This window comes from Leptonotus elevatus, chromosome 2 (assembly GCF_054856555.1).
Source record: "Leptonotus elevatus isolate MCC_2025b chromosome 2, RoL_Lele_1.0, whole genome shotgun sequence".
In the NCBI taxonomy this organism is placed as follows: Eukaryota; Metazoa; Chordata; class Actinopteri; order Syngnathiformes; family Syngnathidae; genus Leptonotus; species Leptonotus elevatus.
In genome coordinates, this window is record NC_141240.1 from 42,717,651 (window position 1) to 42,738,515 (window position 20,865).

General features: G+C 43.3%; 1 protein-coding gene across 7 annotated transcripts in view; it reads right to left on the minus strand.

Annotated features, from left to right (window-relative positions):
• tns1a (tensin 1a) overlaps window positions 1-20,865 on the minus strand; it is a 62,572-nt gene that overhangs the window by 33,593 nt on the left and 8,114 nt on the right. For 6 of the 7 annotated variants that reach the window (XM_086067036.1, XM_086067032.1, XM_086067033.1 and 3 more), the window contains 2 exons: window positions 12,289-12,403; window positions 8,702-8,739 (listed from right to left, as the gene is read on the minus strand). In XM_086067036.1, the coding sequence (XP_085923162.1) occupies window positions 8,702-8,739; window positions 12,289-12,403 (153 nt within the window). Of the gene's footprint in view, window positions 1-4,878; window positions 4,991-8,701; window positions 8,740-12,288; window positions 12,404-20,865 lie in introns of those variants that run through there. The other variant, XM_086067035.1, reaches the window with a different exon arrangement.

The following is a 20,865-nucleotide window of genomic DNA, read 5'->3' on the forward strand; positions in this document are numbered from 1 at the left end:
TTTGAAAAGTAGCTATATCATTTCCAAAAACAAAGTAAGAAATCCTTAAAATCACCATAAAAATGTCCACAAAATTGCCTAAATAGTCAGAAAATTGATTTCAGAAAAGGCAGGAAAGAAAATATTCAAAAAGTAACCACAAAATGTCCAAAAAACAACAAAAGGAAAAAAAATCCAGAAAATGTCCATAATATGTCCATAAAATTGCCAACAATGTCAGAAATTTGACAGAAAGGTAGAAAATGTAAAAACAAAATAAATTTATTTTCGATTTTTTATTTTTTTTTAAAGGAAGATTAAAGGTAGAAAAAAAGGAATCGTATTGGATGCTGCATATTTTTCTGATGGTGCATCTCGAATTGGGACGAACACGAACATGCTCTTTCCTTCATCACAATGTTTCAATGTTTTGCGGCTCCAGACAGACTTTTTGGGCCTAAAATGTCTCTTTGGACAGGAAAGGTCGCTGACCCCTGATCGAGGAACTTCATCATTAGAGCTTGTCACTTCATTTATACACTCTAAAAACAGTCGGGTGAAAAATAACCCAACTATGAGTCAAAAACGGGCCGATCCTCTACTTGGGTCGATGCGACCCAACTTTGAGTCAATAAATGGTTATTTTCAGCGTAAAACAACGGATCCTTTACTTGGGTCAAAAAGTGAGTCCATTTGTGTAAAATATTCCAGGAAGTCAAATCGGTCCATTTTTGATCCATAATTGGCTTACTTTTGACCCAACTGTTTTTAGAGTACGACATCAATGTATATGACTCTGCAGGGGCTTTCAACTCGGGTTACGCTCGGACTCACATTTTCCCACAGTCATTAAGTTGTGGGCCACTTTTATGGACGTCATGTACAGTAAGTTATATTTAAACAAGCGGACGGGCAAATAACGTCAATTAGTGAAAAAACGTGAAATGTCACATCTGCGCAAAACTCTTCAATCCAGAACAAATTCTGACTAAAAAAGAATGTTTGCTTTTTCAGAATTGCTGTCCGTGAACCGCCGACAACAGCGAACCAGCGGCATTACGCGCATGTTTGTTGATCCAAAGGTCAAAAGGCGTCAGAGAGGAGAGGAATGCGACTCGAGAGAAGCCAGACCAGACGACACCGTTCACATTCCCAACTGCGTCTGCGTCCTTATAAGGCGGCCGATGGGGGAAACTAATACATATCCTCGTGTGGTTTTCGCCTGCTGAGGCACATAAAAAAGCGCAAGAATATCCTGGAGATTCTTCCATGCGTCACAAGGTTCTGCTTGTTGAAATAGAATCAACAGAATGACTTTTTGGTGCTTTCTCACAGGAACAAATGATGCGAGCACGAGAGTTGCGAGGGTCAGCTTTCTTTTCTCTTTGCTCCTTCGCAGCAAACCCACAAGCAGAGAACAATCAAATAATCCAGGATGGAGACAAATGAACTCGAAAAGGGTTCAGCCGTGAAACGCGCGTCTTAAAATGGCATCGCCTCGCGAGGGGCTTCCGGGAAAAGAGCACAACTCATCAGAGAGGACTGCGTTTTCCTCAACCGTGTCCAGCTTCTCTTCATTCTTCCCACTCAACAATAGTGAACATGTCTTTTCATGGAGATCACGTTTAGCACAACACGACTGACGGAGAGGGAGTCACAGTCGGTCAGGAGTTTATATTCTTATTTCTGTCTTACAAAGACCTTTCTGGTCCAGGTCGCGCCCCGACGCACAAGGTCCATAAAGGTGGGTTCGACATCAGTCACCTTACAAATGTTGCCCCAATAACATGAAGTGACCAAAAAAACGAGTTATTTTATTCATTATACTGTATGTTTTTTTTCCATTCATTTTATTCTGCCAAATATCGAAATAGCCCCCCCCCCCCCCCCCCCCGAAAAAAATCCATATCAATCAGGCCCTGCTCTATATAGAGTATATCAGATCTAATGGGCATAGAAGTGCGTTGGCTCCAGTGGGGCAATCCTGCCGAGTTGGTCGGCTTGCCTGAGAAATTGAATTCCACACTCAGCCAAAGGCCAAATAAGGACCGAAGCTCAAAAAGCCTCTTTGGATGGATTGAAGCGCGCCGCCGCCGCCGCCGTGTTTTCCTTGGAGAGGCCAGAAATCCCCAAAGTGGCAGAACGGCGGAGCCAGCGCCAGTTTGCCTGTGATTGGACATTCTGACATGAGGGCGAAATGATGCCGCGCATGCGACTGCGCTGCACGTTGGGAAAGTAGACGGGGGGGCCTGGATGAAGGACCTGCAAGGGTGCGGGCAATATTTTCCCAGAGGGGGGGGGGGGGGCCAAAGGTCATTTGTGAGCATCAAAACAAGAGCGCTTGGACGCCACAAGTGGCCAACTTACGAGAAAGACAACACATTGTGGACAACACAAGCAGTTATTTTAACATTAGCAATAGGTTTTCACTTATTTATAATGAAATGTTCTTCTTTTTAACGACTGCCTTAAGCTCTCTCCTCCCAAACGCCGCATTTGTGGTGGGAAAAGGAAGTTGATCAAACGAAAGGCAAAGATGCCGAGAACCCCGGATGAGAGGGAAAGTAGCTGCCGGAACGGCGTCAGGCCACAGCGAGCGCCGAGCGGGCCAATCACGGCCACTCTTACAAAATAGACCTTTAAGCGAGGAACTGATGAAGATCAGATGTGCAGAAACGCTCGCGATGGGAAACGCCGCAGTGGCATTAAAGCCCGCGATTGCGTGTTGAAAACATTGTTTGACTCGCATTCATGGGGGACATTTTGATGCCGTTTTTTTTAAAAAAAGCTTTGCTGATCTTGAAAATTGATTACGATGTTGGATCTCGTCACGGCCGATTAAAAGCATGCTCAACTTCATAAAGACATTTCTCGCAAGAGTGGAGCCGTCTTCGGGTGAGCGTACGTCTCGGATGAACCGGGACAGCCCCGTTTAAGACTTGTGTCCCGAGTCGCGGCCGATGTGACCGGCCCCGTTGTTTTGTCTCGATTTGACGCAGTTGCTGTTTTTTTTTTTGGGGGGAGGGGCTTGGGTCGAGGGTCTATTCAGCGAGCCAATTGTTTGGGCCATGTCACACCGTTGTCATGGTGATTCGTACGACAAACAAATTCAAAAAGACATTGAACTATTCAATTCCTTCCTTTTTTCTTTTTTTTTCTTTTTTTTTTTTTAGAGCTCAGTATTGTTCATTCGGAAATGTCATCATCATTGCTCTTTTATTTTATTTTTTTTATTTTTTTTTATTATTTTTTTTTGTGTGTGTGTGTGTGTGGGTGAGTATGTGTATGTGCGTGCGTGCGTGCGTGTATTTGTTAGCTCACCAGAAAACCTATTAGAAAAAATCTCATACCGTTCACCTAAACCGAACACCAGGAGACCCGAGGGGACCAAAGAAAACCAAGGAAGGTGAAATCCAGCACCGACCAGACACCCCAATTCAATTCCTTCCTATTTACTTTCACATTCACGTTTTCATAATCATCGGCATCTCATCGCTAGCAGGAATGTTGTTGTCATACTGAAACTAGAAATAGTTCCACTTCCAGCTTCCGTGTCCAAGAATCATGGCAAATGCGTTCCTACTCGCCTAACGCCGCGGTCGCGACTAGCATGACGCGAGAAAGGTTGGACGATGGTGAATGCTGTCATCCAAGATAGCATTTAGCATGAGCTAAAGCAAATAACACAAGCCGATTGACGAGCGATTGCATTTGTCATAAATAGTTCCTGGTGAGAATTGATTGTACATTTGATTTTCAGCTCAATTGTAGTGTCCTGGATTTTAATTGTGAAAATTGGGTCACCTCGTCTCATGTGTACTTTGAGAGTAAATACTAAGAGTAATTAATATCGAATCGATTTCGAATGTGATATCGATTCATAAAATCATGAATCAATCATTTTAATATCTCTTTTTAACAAGAAAATTGAATTTTAAAGGCCATTTTTTTTTCTATATGACTGTTTTCTTGAAATTTCTTGAAGTATTTTCTTACATTTATAAAAGACCTGACTTTATGACTTTATGACTTTATCTAATGTTTGTGGACTTTTTTTTGTATCATGTCCTTGACATTTAAGAATTGAAATTCCGTAGTTATTCCATATCGGATTGAACTGAAGTGAATCGAAAAAAAATCCCAATCAAATCAAACAGAACTCTTGTGAATCGAAATCGAAAATTGGAATCGGTAGCCAGTAAATACAGCTTATTCAACACCATGTCATGAATCACGCTTGTTTATAAGGGAAGAACTTTATGGCTTCATGATTCGTAATGCGACTCCGCATTTCCCTTGGGGTTGTTCTCTAATGAGTAAACATGTCACCTTCCCTGAGGGCAACCCGGTTCTATAAGAAGAGACAAACAGCTGTTCTATTAACATCTGTCGTCACCTCGCGGCGCTCCAGGGACGCATGACCGGCGCTCTTGTTATGGGCAAGGTGAGAAAAAAAGTGCAATGTTTTCTCTCGAGAGGTTCGGAAGCAAATTAAGAACATTGGCGGGCTGCGCCGTAGCCAACGGCGATGCAATCAAAGCCAATTCCAATGTTTTGTCGCGAGCCCCCCCGCGACCTCGCGACCCCTCGTGTTTAGCTGCTCCGCTTATGTTGGCCAAATGTCAGCCACGAGCGATTGCCAACGTCACTTTTCTCAGAAGCGAGGATGGCAAAAAAGTATGCAATCGATGCCGCTTCATTTGATCTCGCGCAGGTTCGCGGTCGGCGAGTGCCAAGCCTCAAATGCCTTGACGTGACCACGGGAGCCGCTTTCTCATGACATGGTTCAGTATCAAAACAAAAACAAAAACTTAGCGGTAAACATGCCTTTTGTTTGTCTTTCGAAAGTGCAAAGTGATCTCAAACGACTCCTCAAACGACTCCTCGAACGACTCTTACCTGCAGCTGGAGTTCTTTCCTCTCTCCTGCTCTGTCTTCTTTCTAACTTTGCATTTCCACCCCCTCCTGAGGGGGATGGAGGCAAAGGAAGGAGCACTAAATACAGACGCTTTTCACCACCTCCTCGCAGCCCCCCCCCCCCCCCCCTTCCTCTCTCAAAACACCAGCCGTAATCCCGGACGCGTGCCAGCGAGCTGCTGAAGTCAACTGTGTTCAGCCGCTGGACTTGAAGCAAGAAGCACTCTTGGTGCCGCTGGCTCAGATTCCTCCATCCGCTGCCAAGTGGAGTATTCAAACACACTATATAAGGCCAAGAAAGCAGCTTGGGGCTGCCCGGTGCCCAAAGCGGGCCAGCGAACGTACCCCTCCCTCTCTCTCCGCTCCGTCTGTCCAATTCCCCGGTCCGCACTTTTTCCTCCAAAGCAGCCGTTGAAAGAGAATAACGATCATTGCATCAACAATGTTGCGCTGCTGCATTAGAATGAGCTTCCATCGGAATCCACCTCACGGCACGGTGAGCAAGCGGTGAGAGGCCCCGCAGGGTTCGAATTTGCAGGAGGCGGCCTTTCTGTGTGGAGCGTACCACGGCTTCCTCCCGCGTTCCCAAAAACATAAGACGATAAGCAATAACAAGTGCAAGTAGGAATGACATCAGCGTACGGTGGCCAGGATTCAAACCCTCAACCTCAAAAGTGGGATGTGCAAGGATTCTTCTCGCCCTCATCTGGAGGAACATGACCAAAACTTATGATGCTACTCCTTGAGACCGCCTACAGGCTGCTGGCGGAAAAGCAGGCGGATAATAAAAGGACTGCAAAGTCAGCTTTTCAACATCAGCAAGTGGAAAATGGTGATGCCAGTCAAAGTCTCCACCACGTCCCTTTTTTATTGAGAGAGAGAGAGAGAGAGAGAGAGAGAGAGAGAGAGAGAGAAGAGAGAGGAGAGAGAGAGAGAGAGTGACAGAGAGAGAGAGAGAGAGACTGAATGAAAACAACAAATGGACAATAAGAATATAGAAAAATAAAAAGAGACAATGTCAAACTACATAAAAGAGAGAACCAGAGAGAGAGAGAGAGAGAGAGAGAGAGCGAGAGAGAGAGAGAGAGCGAGAGAGTGACAGAGAGAGAGAGAGAGAGAGAGAGAGAGAGAGAGAGAGAGAGAGAGAGAGAGAGAGACTGAATGAAAACAACAAATGGACAATAAGAATATAGAAAAATAAAAAGAGACAATGTCAAACTACATAAAAGAGAGAACCAGAGAGAGAGAGCGAGAGAGAGAGAGAGAGCGAGAGAGCGAGAGAGAGAGAGAGCGAGAGAGAGAGAGAGAGAGAGACTGAATGAAAACAACAAATGGACAATAAGAATATAGAAAAATAAAAAGAGACAATGTCAAACTACATAAAAGAGAGAACCAGAGAGAGAGAGAGAGAGAGAGCGAGAGAGAGAGAGAGCGAGAGAGTGACAGAGAGAGAGAGAGAGAGAGAGAGAGAGAGAGAGAGAGAGAGAGAGAGAGAGAGAGAGAGACTGAATGAAAACAACAAATGGACAATAAGAATATAGAAAAATAAAAAGAGACAATGTCAAACTACATAAAAGAGAGAACCAGAGAGAGAGAGAGACGACATCCGTTGCTGTGAGGGCAACTTTATGGAAGCAGCTCAACCCTGCCTCCATTCCTGTTTTACACGCTACAAACAGTTGGGTCAAAATTGGACCAATCCTGTACTTGGGCCTATTTGACCGTCTATGAGTCAAGAAATTGGTCTTTAAGTGTAAAACTAAATAGTGGTCAAATTCTTTACTTGGCTCATTTTGTATAAAACAACCCAGAAAGTGCATCGGTGCTTTTTTTTTTGAAACCCACAATTACTGTGTGTTTTATTATTTAATTTGACTCAACGTTTTGGATTAAATAACTCAAAAAGTTGGGTGAGTTCATTTTTAACCAAATTCAGTTATTAGGGATATTATAAATATATAAATAACCCACAAAACAACGGGAAAAAGGTTCCTTTGTGGAATCATTTTTAAATGATTTTACTTTCATAATTGTATTGATTTAATTTGTTTACTATTCAAAAAGTTGGGTCAGTGCATTTTTGACCCAATTTGGGTTATTTTCGACCCAAGCGTTTCCCGAGTGCTGCGGTGCGCTGGACGCTCACACACGTGCAGTTATGAATTCAAACATAAGCTGTAAGTCCTCCCGCCAGCAGACATTAGCGCTGATGTGCGCGTCTCTTTTTTAACCACCGAGATGAAACCTGCCAAAACCGTCACCGGCAAAAAAACAACTGTTAAAAATGGCAACATTTTGTGTGATGCCGTTGCGGAGGCAACATCAGCATTGCTCACTCCGTGCATGCGATGAAAAACAGGAACATTTCATTCAAATGAACATAATTACTAAACATTTTCAAAGATTCAAATGTCTGTCAGTATACAAGCTGAAGTCACGCCCATTTTTTATTCTCACGCAAACCCGTTGCCTCATCGAACGAACTCTCCCTTGCTTCTGTCCGTATTGTGTATTTAAGACGTTTAAAATTCATGTGGTCTGTTTTTTCACAAAAAACTTGCAAGCAGTATTTGAGGTAACAAAGTCTCAGAAGTACAACGACGCTCTCTAATCCTACTGTTTGGGAATATAAAAAAATAAAAGATATCAAATCTCCTCTAAATATTCCACGTCGGCAAAAGCGGCAGCAGCAACAACAAGTGATGAAGATAAGCGACGCCACAAGACGGACTTTGCTTGTTGATCTGAATATATGCGGTTTCTAATGTTACGCAACATGCGACCTTCTTGACATCCTCGTTCAAATCGTTAAAGGCCCCATTAAAGCGCCATCAACGGCATAAAACGTAAGAACACCTGCATTAAAGCGTTCAAGCAATTGCGTGCGCGGTTCATGATGTCAACAACGGCACGTTCGCGCCTCTAATAAACATAAAGAATAAAAGCGTTGCCAGCGCTGGCACGGTTACGATTCCAAGGTCACAAGGTCAGGCTGTCGTTAAAATCGCAATTTCCACACATTTCAGGAATTAAACGATGTTCTCCTTCAAAACAATTCTCGTTTGTTCTCTTTTTCCATTTCGCACCGAGATGATCAACCCGGGACTTCGCTCGGCAGACCCGTTCGGGAAAAGGCGGGACTTGCTGTGCAATATTTCGAGCTGATTGGACGATGCGGCATCTTTGCGCTTTTGTTTTCACCAATCAAGGCGACGGATGAAAATCTTGCTTAAGGGGGAGCCCAAACATCTTTTTCAGATAAAAATGCACAAAATGCCTCTCGCTGTTCAAATTCAACAGTGAGCAATTCCACGAGAACGTAATGAATGGCAGCATCCATTCGTCAGTTAGGTGTGTTTGTTTCTCCCGCCATCGGCGCTTATTGGTTCGGTCCTGCCTAAGCAACGGCCGATTGGTCCGATCGAGAAAAGATCGCCGGGAGCGGAACAAGATGGATTCTCCGGAGTTTGTCAACTCACAAATACTGCCAGAATTCATCTTGCTGCCAAGGTTAATATATGCTAATATATGTTAATAAACTTCTCATCACTGCTTGCTAGCATCATGCAGAGCTTAAAGTGAAATTCACTCTCAAATATACGTTTGTGAATTACAAGCTTAATCTATAGCGCATCCCTTTTTGTCAGTTGTATCACCTGTGGTTGTGGGGGGGGGGGGGGGTCGGGGGGGGGGCACGCATGGCCCATACCTGCTCATCGACTGCCCAACGGCTGTCAATGTGTCCCGACGACATTACAACGACGGCCAAGATCAACATGAGATCAACCAGAGGGAAATGTCTTACCTTTACTTCACATTTTTTATGGCAGGACAGTTGACAAGCTGAAAAAAAAAACAAAGACAAGTGTTAATTGTTCGATTCCAGACTGAACAGTGTGAAACGCAAGGCATGCAGGACGGACACTGTCGTGCTGGACTGCTCAGTCAGTGAGCTGGAAAGGAAAACAGCAACAGCGTCAGTGTGGTGCTGCCACCTAGTGGCCGAGTAAGTATTTATTTATAAAGCAGCTCGGCAGTAAAGCAAAAAAAAACTCAAAGCTCTTAAATAAATCTGCCCTGCACTGAGCAGCAGTAGACAATCACATCTTCACATTCGGAAACCAAAATGAAAACAATCTGGACTCAGATGACCATTCAAAGCAAAAAAAAGTGGCAGGTCAAAAAGATGTCATAGCGAGGGCACATTGAAGTTGCCGTTGAGGGATATCGTCATTCTTGGGGTGGTTTTGGGGTTAAATGTTTCACTATTGAGGTCATTAAAATTGCCAATAATAATAAAAAAAAAAAAAAAGGTTGGTTGAGGTGTAAACGTACTTAGCTAAGCACAGACTTTCATCTCAGCTCTCATCTCAGCTCTCAGTTTCCTCATTTTTGCAATTCCAGGTGGCATCTCCCGAAGCAACCCAGAAGAACGAGTCAGCGCTTTAAATCCGGTTGCTTTTAAAAAGAAATATTTTCGAGCTTGCGAAAAGGCAAATCTATTTTAAGGACTCAAGGACTCAAACTCATCAAGAGATTTTTTTCCTTCCAATGTTGGTCAATGCATTGTCGTCTCAATTGAAAAGATTGCAAACAACGAGCCACGTCGTTTGTCATCAAGTTGATCATATCATATTTCGCGCTTCGTGTTTCATGGCTCTCGAAGGGTCCGCCTCCTTGTCAACCAAAAGAGTTGAGTTGCGCAAAAAAAATAAAAGAAAAGAAAAGAAAAAGTAAGATATTGTTGCATACTTTGAAAATAAAGCACCCGCCACATATAATAGCATATTGTCTCCAACTTTCAAAACGTTCAGATACGATATGCATTCATGCAACCACCAAATTCAAATCAACGTAATCATATTTGCAACACTTTTCAAAACGAGCTATTCATCAATTTGTTGTGGCGATCGTACATTCGTTTGCGTTCACGCTCACAATGGCCACCTGAAGGAAACAACAGCTACCATGAGTTTGACACCCCTGTATAATGTATAATAACCATCCATCCATCCATTTTCTGTACCGCTTGTCCTCACAAGGGTCGCGGGGGTTGCTGGAGCCTATCCCAGCTGGCTTCGGGCAGTAGGCGGGGTACACCCTGAACTGGTTGCCAGCCAATCAGAGACGAACAACCACACTCACAATCACACCTATGGACAATTTGGAGTGTCCAATTCACCTGCCATGCATGTTTTTGGAATGTGGGAGGAAACCGGAGTACCCGGAGAAAAGCCACGCAAGCACGGGGAGAACATGCAAACTCCACCCAGGAAGGCCGAAGCCCGGACTTGATCTCACAACCTTTGCACTGGGAGGCGGACGTGCTAACCAGTCAGCCACCGTGCCGCCCATGTATAATACATTTTCTTTAAAAAAAAAAAAAAATGAAAAAAATAAAAAATAAAATAAAATAAAAAATGCCGCCCATGTATAATACATTTTCTTTAAAAAAAATAAATAAATGAAAAAAATAAAAAATAAAATAAAATAAAAAATGCCGCCCATGTATAATACATTTTCTTTAAAAAAAAAAAAAATGAAAAAAATAAAAAATAAAATAAAATAAAAAATGCCGCCCATGTATAATACATTTTCTTTAAAAAAAATAAATAAATGAAAAAAATAAAAAATAAAATAAAATAAAAAATGCCGCCCATGTATAATACATTTTCTTTAAAAAAAAAAAAAAATGAAAAAAATAAAAAATAAAATAAAATAAAAAATGCCGCCCATGTATAATACATTTTCTTTAAAAAAAAAAAAAATGAAAAAAATAAAATATAAAATAAAATAAAAAATGCCGCCCATGTATAATACATTTTCTTTAAAAAAAAAAAAAATGAAAAAAATAAAAAATAAAATAAAATAAAAAATGCCGCCCATGTATAATACATTTTCTTTAAAAAAAAAAAAAAATGAAAAAAATAAAATATAAAATAAAATAAAAAATGCCGCCCATGTATAATACATTTTCTTTAAAAAAAAAAAAAAATGAAAAAAATAAAAAATAAAATAAAATAAAAAATGCCGCCCATGTATAATACATTTTCTTTAAAAAAAAAAAAAATGAAAAAAATAAAATATAAAATAAAATAAAAAATGCCGCCCATGTATAATACATTTTCTTTAAAAAAAAAAAAAAATGAAAAAAAAAATAAATAAAATAAAATAAAAAATGCCGCCCATGTATAATACATTTTCTTTAAAAAAAAAAAAATGAAAAAAATAAAAAATAAAATAAAATAAAAAATGCCGCCCATGTATAATACATTTTCTTTAAAAAAAAAAAAACATGCGCATACTGCAAGTAATCCGCACCCGGCATTAAGTTCAAAATTGAACCGCATCAGGTTTCCGCTGATCAGCATCGACGGCTGCGTTCGCACTGCGGCTCAATTCCGAAGTCTCTGATTTTTTTTCATGCCGTGTGAACGGTACAATTCCGATTTTTTTCACACCCGACCCGCTCGCCTTGGCTGGCGCCGAAACGTTGCGAGTCGGGTTACTTCCGCCAACACCGCAACGTGACCTTGTTTACGGCGCACGTCGCGCGACCTTTGCTCTTTTTTGCGAGTCGCGTCACTTGCGCGTTGCGTTCACGTGACGTGGCGCGTTTGTTTTTTGTCACGTGAACGGTACGTAAAAAAGATGGGATTGAACAAAAAAATCGGATTACGCCCTGCAGTGTGAACGTGCGTTGCCATGAATATCATCTGCGCCATTTCACATAATAATAATAATAATAAACGCATTGGACCTCGCCATCTGCTTATCAACCACTAACAATTGCACAAAGACCGCTCGCCGCCCTAAAAACGGAGCACGCGGAGGAACAAAAGAGAGATGAAGTCAATTCTCCTTCCCATTCCCCCATTTTGTCCCCCCTTCTTCCTCTCTCTCGCACCCCACTTTCCCTCTTATCTAGGCTAATTCAGCAGCAGCTGCAGCCGCCGGTGCTAATTTTAACAGCAAATCCTCAGCCAAAGCCCCGAACCGGCCCGATCTCCTCTTGCTGGGGCTTTGCCTTTTTTCAGCTCAGCTTTGACTGCAGTCAGCGCACACATTTGCACAGTGACCACAAAAGAACGGCCACGCATGTTTGCGCACACGAAAAACAAAACAAATAAATGGCCCACGTGTGACGGCAACTGGATCGCAACTCAACAAACAAGGATTTCCTGAACATCATCGGCCTGCGTTCCAGTGAGGCGCGCAAATGTTTGCGGCAGGCGTGATGGCAAAAAAAACCAAAAGTAGGTCGTCGGAAGCCGCAGCCGTTCCCAGCGCGGCCAAAAGTGGCGAAGGAAAGGTCGCCACCAGGAACACCTTCTCTCGGGGCGGCTGGGAAAGCGAACGGAAAAGCAGGATTTGAGCAGACGACGTCCTCACCTTTGCAGATGAGCCCCTCCTTTGTGATGGCCTGCTTGCAGATGTCGCAGCTCTTGGCCTTCTTGAATGGCTTCAGCTTGAAGGCGTGCGTGTGGACCCCCTCCAGATCGTCGGGCTGCGGTAGAAGCGCAAAAAAAAGAGTCATCGAGTCATCGTCACACAAAAAGCGGTCGCGCCTCAACGTCGGTCCGATGTCGTCGACAGACGGGAACTCTCGCCGCCTCGTTTGTCGCTTGTGCTTGCGATGCATAAAAACGGCAGCCGGCAGCCTGACGGCGCACACCTGGCAACCGCCGGCAGCCTGACGACGCACACCTGGCAACCGCTGGAAGAAAATGTTTTCGCTTTCAACACGTCCAATTCATGATAAAAGTGGAGAAAGTTCATGTGGGTCATTGCTGACACGCACGCGGACAAAAATTTCTGGTACTGAAACCCCACAATGGCCCATATTTTGAAACTGACAAAAGTCATAAATATTGAAAAAATATACTGAAACTTTTAACAAATTTGTATCAAACAATGTTTTTTTGCGGTCCAACAGAATTATTAATAAATAAATAAATAAATATGCAATAATAATCATCATAATGCTCTGCCCTGTCGGCCTGCAGCTCAGTTGACAAGACCCAAAATGAAAAATGTGACGTCATCATCCAGAACTGCTTTGTGATCTCGGGGAGGTCAAAGGTTGTTGTTGTTATTAAACAATTCTGTCCGACCGTAAAAAATAAAGCAATGTCAGATTTCATTATGTTAACATTCATCACATTTGTATAAATTATTACATGAGTCCGTTTCAAATGATTTTAGATATCATTGTGGTGTGGTGCCACAAACCGGCCTTATTTCATTTTAAACTTTGTAAATGATGAACAAATAAAAACATAATTCATTAAAATATGAAACCTTTAACTAAAGGAACATAACTAGTTTGTAAAATAAATCAATACAATATTTAGTCAAATTGTCCATAGGTGCGATTGTGAGTATGGTTGTTCGTCTCTGTGTGCCCTGCGATTGGCTGGCAACCAGTTCAGGGTGTACCCCGCCTACTGCCCGAAGCCAGCTGGGATAGGCTCCAGCAACCCCCGCGACCCTTGTGAGGACAAGCGGTACAGAAAATGGATGGATGGATGGAAAATATTTAGATTGATATTACCTGTAATGTACATTAAAATGTAAAGTGTTGGATATAAATCTTTTTTTTTCCTACAATATTTCATTTTAGAATGTTACAAGTTTGCCCAAATGTTTATTCTGTCGTTCGCGTGTTGAGATTGTTTTCCTCGAACGACGTCGTCGTCTTTCCAATTAGACACAAAGCAGCAAAACCGCTCCCGGACGTCATGTTTTCATTTCGCCGTCATCCGCTCTGTCTCGGCGGCGACGTCATTTCCTTTGTGTGTTTGTGCAGTCGGAATAAGACAGGCCGGGACTCTTGGTTGAAAACAACTTTTGACACCCCTTTTTACCTACTGGCTGCCAGGGCAGTTCAAATTCAGCATTTTTTTTTAAACTTGCGAGGACAATAAAACAAAATGGCCATCCTCTGAGCGGCGTTGGGAAGAGGCCCGGGAGAAAGTTAAGATGTCTCCCCCGAGGGGCGGAAAATGGATGCAGATGGAGGCCATAAGCATAAAAAGAGAGTGGGTGGCCCAAGAGCCCAACACGGAGGACGAGGACGAGGACGAGGACGAGGAAGAGTTTCTCCGAGGCTTAACGACAGCTCGCGCAGTAAATCAAGCTTCGCCGCTGCTCTTCCCTGAGGCGCGCTTAGCTAATGAAAAAGCAGCGCTGCGCTGCCTCCACTTGACTTCCAGCAGAGATGCGGCGGCACTCGGAAGGCGAGACACAGGCAGCGAGGAGGGGGCGGGGCCAGGCGGGGCGGGGCCGGGCGGGGCGGGGCCGGGCGGCACACCCAAAGGCACCACCGTGTCCTTCGGCACCGCATGAATACAAAATAGTGACGGGAACAAAAACATGTATGAAATCAATCAAACAGAAACGGCACTTCGCGGAGCAGCAGCCTTCCCGACGGCTGAAAACCATTCGGGTCGGCGCCGAATGATACACTTTCAGAAGCAACCGCCTCCTGCATACCTGAATTTGTCAGCATTAAGCAAGCATTGCTGTCAGAGTCATTAAAAAAAGATGGACAAGCCCCTCCCCCTACAAAATGTTGCTGTAGTAAAACTGATATAGCGATAAATCGATGTTGATTTAAAAAAAAAAAAAGTTAGTAGAGCTTTTCTATTCAACGAAATACTTTCAGAATGCCTTATTGTGTTTAATCAATATTTAAATACACACAATCAGAAACTCTCAAAAGTCCCCGCCCACTTCATTTTGACTTTATGTTGAAATAAAGAAGCCCTTTAATATCAAAGGTCAAAATTCCTATGGACAGTTACAACAAAAAATCTGCTGTTTTTATTATTATTATTTTTTTATATGCCTCTAAAGCACATGAACAGCAGAAAACTGGAAGAAATGTACTCCTTTTTTTTTTTTTTTTTTTTTTTTTTAAAGGAACAACAGTTGTTTTGGGACATTGAATTCACTGAATCTTTCATTTTTGTTTTTTTGTCACCGTATTTTCATGTTGATTTTCTTCTTCAACGCATGGACGTATTGCAGCAAATATGAAATATCTCACCTGTGTAAAGTGCAAAAGCACATCATATTCTGAGTTCAACATGTTGCAACTTATAAATGTTAAATCATTGCTTTGAATAAAAAAAAAAGGGGGTTGAGCTAAAAGCCATTTATGGTCGTAATGGTTTGTTTTCTCAGCACGCGCACCTGATTGGTCAAGCTGATTAGTTAAATGGTCCATCGGACGTAAAGTCTTAATATGGGAATGACGACAAACTCGGTCGAGGCCAAAGTTGGAAATAGCGACTCCGTCCAGCAAGCAAGCATGAGGAGCACCAAACTCCACAGCAACAAAAGATGCCCCGGAGCCGCAGAAGTCCTGCGCGTCCCTCAGGATTACGAAGGAAAGCGGTCACACCTGCTTTCAATTTCCACCAGATTGAAATTCTGCCTGGGAACAAAGAGAGCCTTTGTGAGACGGACCGGGCCAATGAGAGGGGCAAACCCGACCGTATGCTGTCCCGCGCGCTGTCATGCTAACAATAGCATGCAGGCAAAATCCCTCCAATTTGGACTAAATGGGCTCATCTTCAAATCAAGACGCTCCGCGAAAACAAATTCATGGGCAATGTCCGTTAAGCAAACGGGCCACGGCTGAAGAACGGCGGCTACTGGTCCACTCTCATGAAACTGCACGGCCAGATGTGAGGCCAGATGCAATAATCGCTTGATTGTTGACGAATCCCACATTGCCGCTGTCTGTCAATCTTCACGAATCCATAAGAAACATCAAGAAGGTAGTCACGCGTCTTTGACCCATGAAAGCATTAATGAGTCTTTTATGCTTTTATGCTTTTATGCTCACCACCAGGTTGCCAAAAACAACATTTAAAGCCAAAAAAGAGGAAAGTCTGGAATTTTTGGGGGGAGGAGTCACACTCCTCTGTCATTGGTTAAATACATCACAACATGTCCTGTTGTTACCCAGCATCTCCAATTCCACCATGTTTATCATATAGAAAGGGTAGCGTGGTCCTCTCCCAACCCAGTGGTTGTGGGTTCCATCCCCGGCAATTGTGACCACGTTGAAGTGTTCTTGAGCAAGATACTGAACCCGCCAGTTGCTCCTAATGCGGCATCGACAGCAGGTAAAATGAGGAACGAGTGTTAAAGTGCTTTGAGTAGCTAAGGTAGAAAAGTGAAGAGCTGGTTTGGTCTTGTATTAATCAGTATCCAAGAAGTAACTCTGAGTTTCAGAAAGTTTGGTAGTACTGGTCTGCAAGAGTTTTTGGACCTTTTGCAAACTGATTTTTGGCACAAGTTTTGTTGTGTAACTGTAGGCTATTCCGTTCCGGACAACCCGAAAAACACGGAAAAGGCCATTAATATGGCGGTCATATATGAATTACTGGATTGTGCTGGATTTCACTTTCTTTTCTTTAGTCCTTCCTCGGGTCTCCTGACGGTGGTGTTCGGTTTAGGTGAGCGGTATGGGATTTTTTAATAGGTTTTTGGTGAACTAACGAATACACACACACACATACACATACTCACCCACATACAAAATAAAAAAATAAATAAAAAATTAATAAAATAAAACAATGATGATGACATGTCAAATCGGTGAAATTACCGAATGAACAATACTGAGCTCTTAGGGAAAATATATATATATATATATGAATTACAAAATCTATCATGGTTACTTTAAACAGATAAATCATGAATTATCATATGTCGTCTTAATAATCACAGCCTATTTCTCTTATTGTTCAGCCATGATGATTTCCTCCTATTAAATAAAAAATAAAAATACATAGGAAGATTCTTTCAAAAATATCCCTCACAAATGATACATTTTGGAAATGTATATCTATGTAGCAATATGGCACGTGCAAAAGTCATCGTCCAGACTTTCCTTTGTACGGTTTTGCCAACGTGTTCTCTCCCCTCTCTGCAGTGATGCATCATGGGAGTATGGATCAGTGTACAAGAACATAGATATGAGCTTGTGATGTTTTATTAATGACAGCGAATACGGTCAATCCCAGCGGACCGACTCTCCGGGCTTGCGGCCAGATTGGAGCTGATCGCGCTGAGAAAATGCTGCATGGTGACAGCCTTGTGCTGCTTGTGCTAGCATGATAGCATCAACCTGTACGACTGGAATGAGGGCGCCACATGATCAATAGCGGGTGCAGCAGACGCACTGATCAATGAGATGCGATCGTGACGTCACAGGCACTTGTTGGGGCGGCCGCTAATGGAGCGCGAATGCGGCGCGCTGGCTAATTCATCCGCTGGAACACGCGCGCAAGCTTGTTTTACTATCTTTGTGGGGCCATCTCGTTGACATGATGCACTTCATAGCTCCTCCCCCTAACCCCAAACATCAAAAATGATTGTTTGCCCGTATTCCTTACCCTAACCTCAACCAAAACCCAATTCAAACCCTAAACTCTAGAATCAAGTATTGACCCTCAAAACGAGGTCTAAACTTGTGGGGCCCAGCAAAATGGCCCCACGTGAACAGGTGGGCCCCAGAACTCTGTGAAATCCCGATATGTTGGCCCCACTATGTCACAAAAACAAGACAACACACACATCTTTGTATCATCGTGGGCACATCTCATTGACATGAAGCATTTCCTAACCCAACCATCAAAAATGATTGCCTAGCCTCTTTTCTTACCCGAACCTTAACCCTAACCCAATTCAAACCTAAACTCTAAAACCACGTCTTGACCCTCAAAAAGAGGTCTGAACTTGTGGGGACAATTTCAAGTCGGTAGTTAAAAAACACGTGTGTGTATAGGCCCCACAATGTAGCAAAGACAAAAGCGCACGCACACGCACACACACACTTGCTGGGTGTACATTTCATATCACAACTGATTGCCTAACCCTAACCCCAACCAAAACCCAATTCAAACCTAAACTCTTAAACCAAGTCTTGACTAATGGGGACCACAAAAAAGTCCCCACAAGGACACATGGTCCCCACAATGAGAGTAAAAAGCCACAACATGGTCCCCACAATGATAGTAAAAAGCCACAACATGGTCCCCACAATGATAGTAAAAAGCCACAACATGGTCCCCACAATGATAGTAAAAAGCCACAACATGGTCCCCATGATGTTATAAACCACACACACACACACACACACACACACACACACACACACACACACACACACACACACACACACACACACACACACACACACACACACACACACACACACACACACACACACACACACACACACACACACACACACACACACACACACACACACACACACACACACACACACACACACACACACACACACACACACACACACACACACACACACACACACACACACACACACACACACACACACACACACACACACACACACACACACACACACACACACACACACACACACACACACACACACACACACACACACACACACACACACACACACACACACACACACACACACACACACACACACACACACACACACACACACACACACACACACACACACACACACACGCTGGCCCCAAATGAAGGCCAAGACAGCGCATTGCTTTGAAATGCAGATCGTACGTCGCATCTGTGCAGCAGAATGCAAAGCACAACTCGGGTGCGACGCCTCCGCGCAAGCTAGCAGCAGGAGCGCGGCGGCGCTACCTGACTTTTATAGAAATGTGGAGCAAACACAGACAAATGTGCATTTTCCCACAAGGCTTCTTCTTACCGCTGCGGGCAAAGAGCCAACGCGGGCGAGGAGAAGAGGCGCAAAGTGGCGCCCAGCACGCGATCGCCGCGTTTGGCCAGAGCGGCGTCCTCAGAGGAACGCCGAAGACGCAGTCAGTCGTTCGAAGCCCGTCCACTGCGGCGGGCTTCACTTTGAGGTCGTGCGAGCTGGAGGCAGACAACCCCATTAGCGGTGCATATGGTTACAGTTCTTCATGTCGTTGTAATCAAATGACAAAGGTCGCAACCTTGACCTTGGCGGTGTCTGATGTGGCCACGCAAGGGAATCGATCCTTTTATGTTCCACTGTTTTCCTAATTGTTCGATATTTGCTTCTTTTTGTTGCCAGCAGGTGGTCATGTGCTTCGTACTTCCACCGTATCATCGTGTGTGGACTTTGCGTGTCCTCCCTGTGCACCGCGTACTCCAGCTTTCCGCTTCATTAAAAAATATTGATTGATACATACTTTTATTGTCATTGCATAAAGTATAGAACGAAAGTGCAAGTGCTCCCTTCGATCATAAAAACTACAAACAACTATCATGCACCTTGACATCCATAGTGACATAATATCAATGCGGTAAAAAAAAAAAAAAAAATCATATCATATCAATAAATACTGTATAAAAGTGCAAACAAAGTTAATTAAACATATGACTTGACGTTGCGCCATCAGAAGGTGAACGCACAATTTTTTCTGTCTCGTGCTTTTCCACCCATCAAGAATGAATCGGTGGGAAAACAACATACACGTGAAAGTAAATATCAAATGTTGTCAGGAGGGTAAAGTTTGATGGAGGACGCGGTCGCAGGGAAGGCGGGCAAGGAGGCGAATGTGAAGTGAAAAAAGGGACTTTAATTTCTACAAAATAAAAAGCGAACTCCGAATTACAAGATAAAACAAAACATGGGGAGGACAACAAGGCAAAAACGGGCAGCACGACGTGAGGAAAAGACAATGAACCGACACAGACAGAGGGGAGACAGCAGACTAAATACACAGACGCTAACGACACAACAAGACACACCTGGGCGAGACACAAGTGGCTGAGGGCACTGATTGGTTCACACGAGGAAGGGCGGGATCACACGCTTAACGAGACCAAGGGAGAACACACAAGGAAAACAGAAGCCAAAACATGACAAACGTAACCTGTGGCGATCTGCTAAATAGTCCGGGATGTACCTTGTCGCTAACCCAACGTCAGCTATTGTCGGCACCAGCTCACCCGCGACCCAAATGAGGATAAGTAGTATAGAAAAAGGATGGCTTGGTAGATGCTGTTTTGGATTCATTCGGGTCGTCAGTATGACTTAAACAAAAAAAAAAACGTTTTTGATCACCCAAAAAAAACGAACTTCAAGAACAATCAGGATTTTACTAAATAAAAGCATCATGATTCCTTCCAAATTGTCTTAAAAATTTTTTTTTTATAGATCTTCCATTTAAGAATGCTCCACAGGCTCTTAAAAGGGTTGAGGTCAAACTTTTAAATTTTTTTTAAATTAATTGTGTCTTGTTCACGGACAAAAAAGATGAGCTGGAGTGTCAACGTCCCAATATTTACGGAGCCGACTGTATCCAATTTCATTGGGACACTTTTAGACACTGTCAAGGCGGCTGCCAAGTCCCCCCCCCCGTGATTTCAGCCCAAAAGCTTCACTCCGCAATCGTCCTGCTGACGTTGCGGCCTCGTTGGGACGTGACGCCAGCCGGCAAACCTTCACAACTCCAGCCATCTGGACGGTCCAAAGCAGGACAGCCTCAGTGGGACAAAAAACAAACAGACAAACAAACTGAAAATAACCTTCACGTATTTCCGGGCCCGCCGCAATTGTTTCTTGTGAGACGAGTTGGGCAGGACGTCTGAAGGAGTCGAAGCGTGACTGCGAGCCCTCGGGAGGATCTCGCCGTCACTCTGGAGACGCCAGCGACTTCAAATAAATGCTGCCTCGCTCGCTCACACGCGCAAATGATCAAAAGTAGCATTTTGCTCAAATGTCCAATGTTTTCATTCCTTTTGAAAGGCGTTGTTGGACTATTAAACACTCGTCATCATCACAAAGATTTTTTTTCTTTTCCCTGTTATGCCTAATAACTCTGACACTCAATAATATGGAACAAACTCCTTAAAAGTCATTTTCATTTAAGAAGGCAAAATAATGATTAAAATGGTTTCAGATTGATATCAGTGGTCTAAGACAGTAGAAGCAACTTT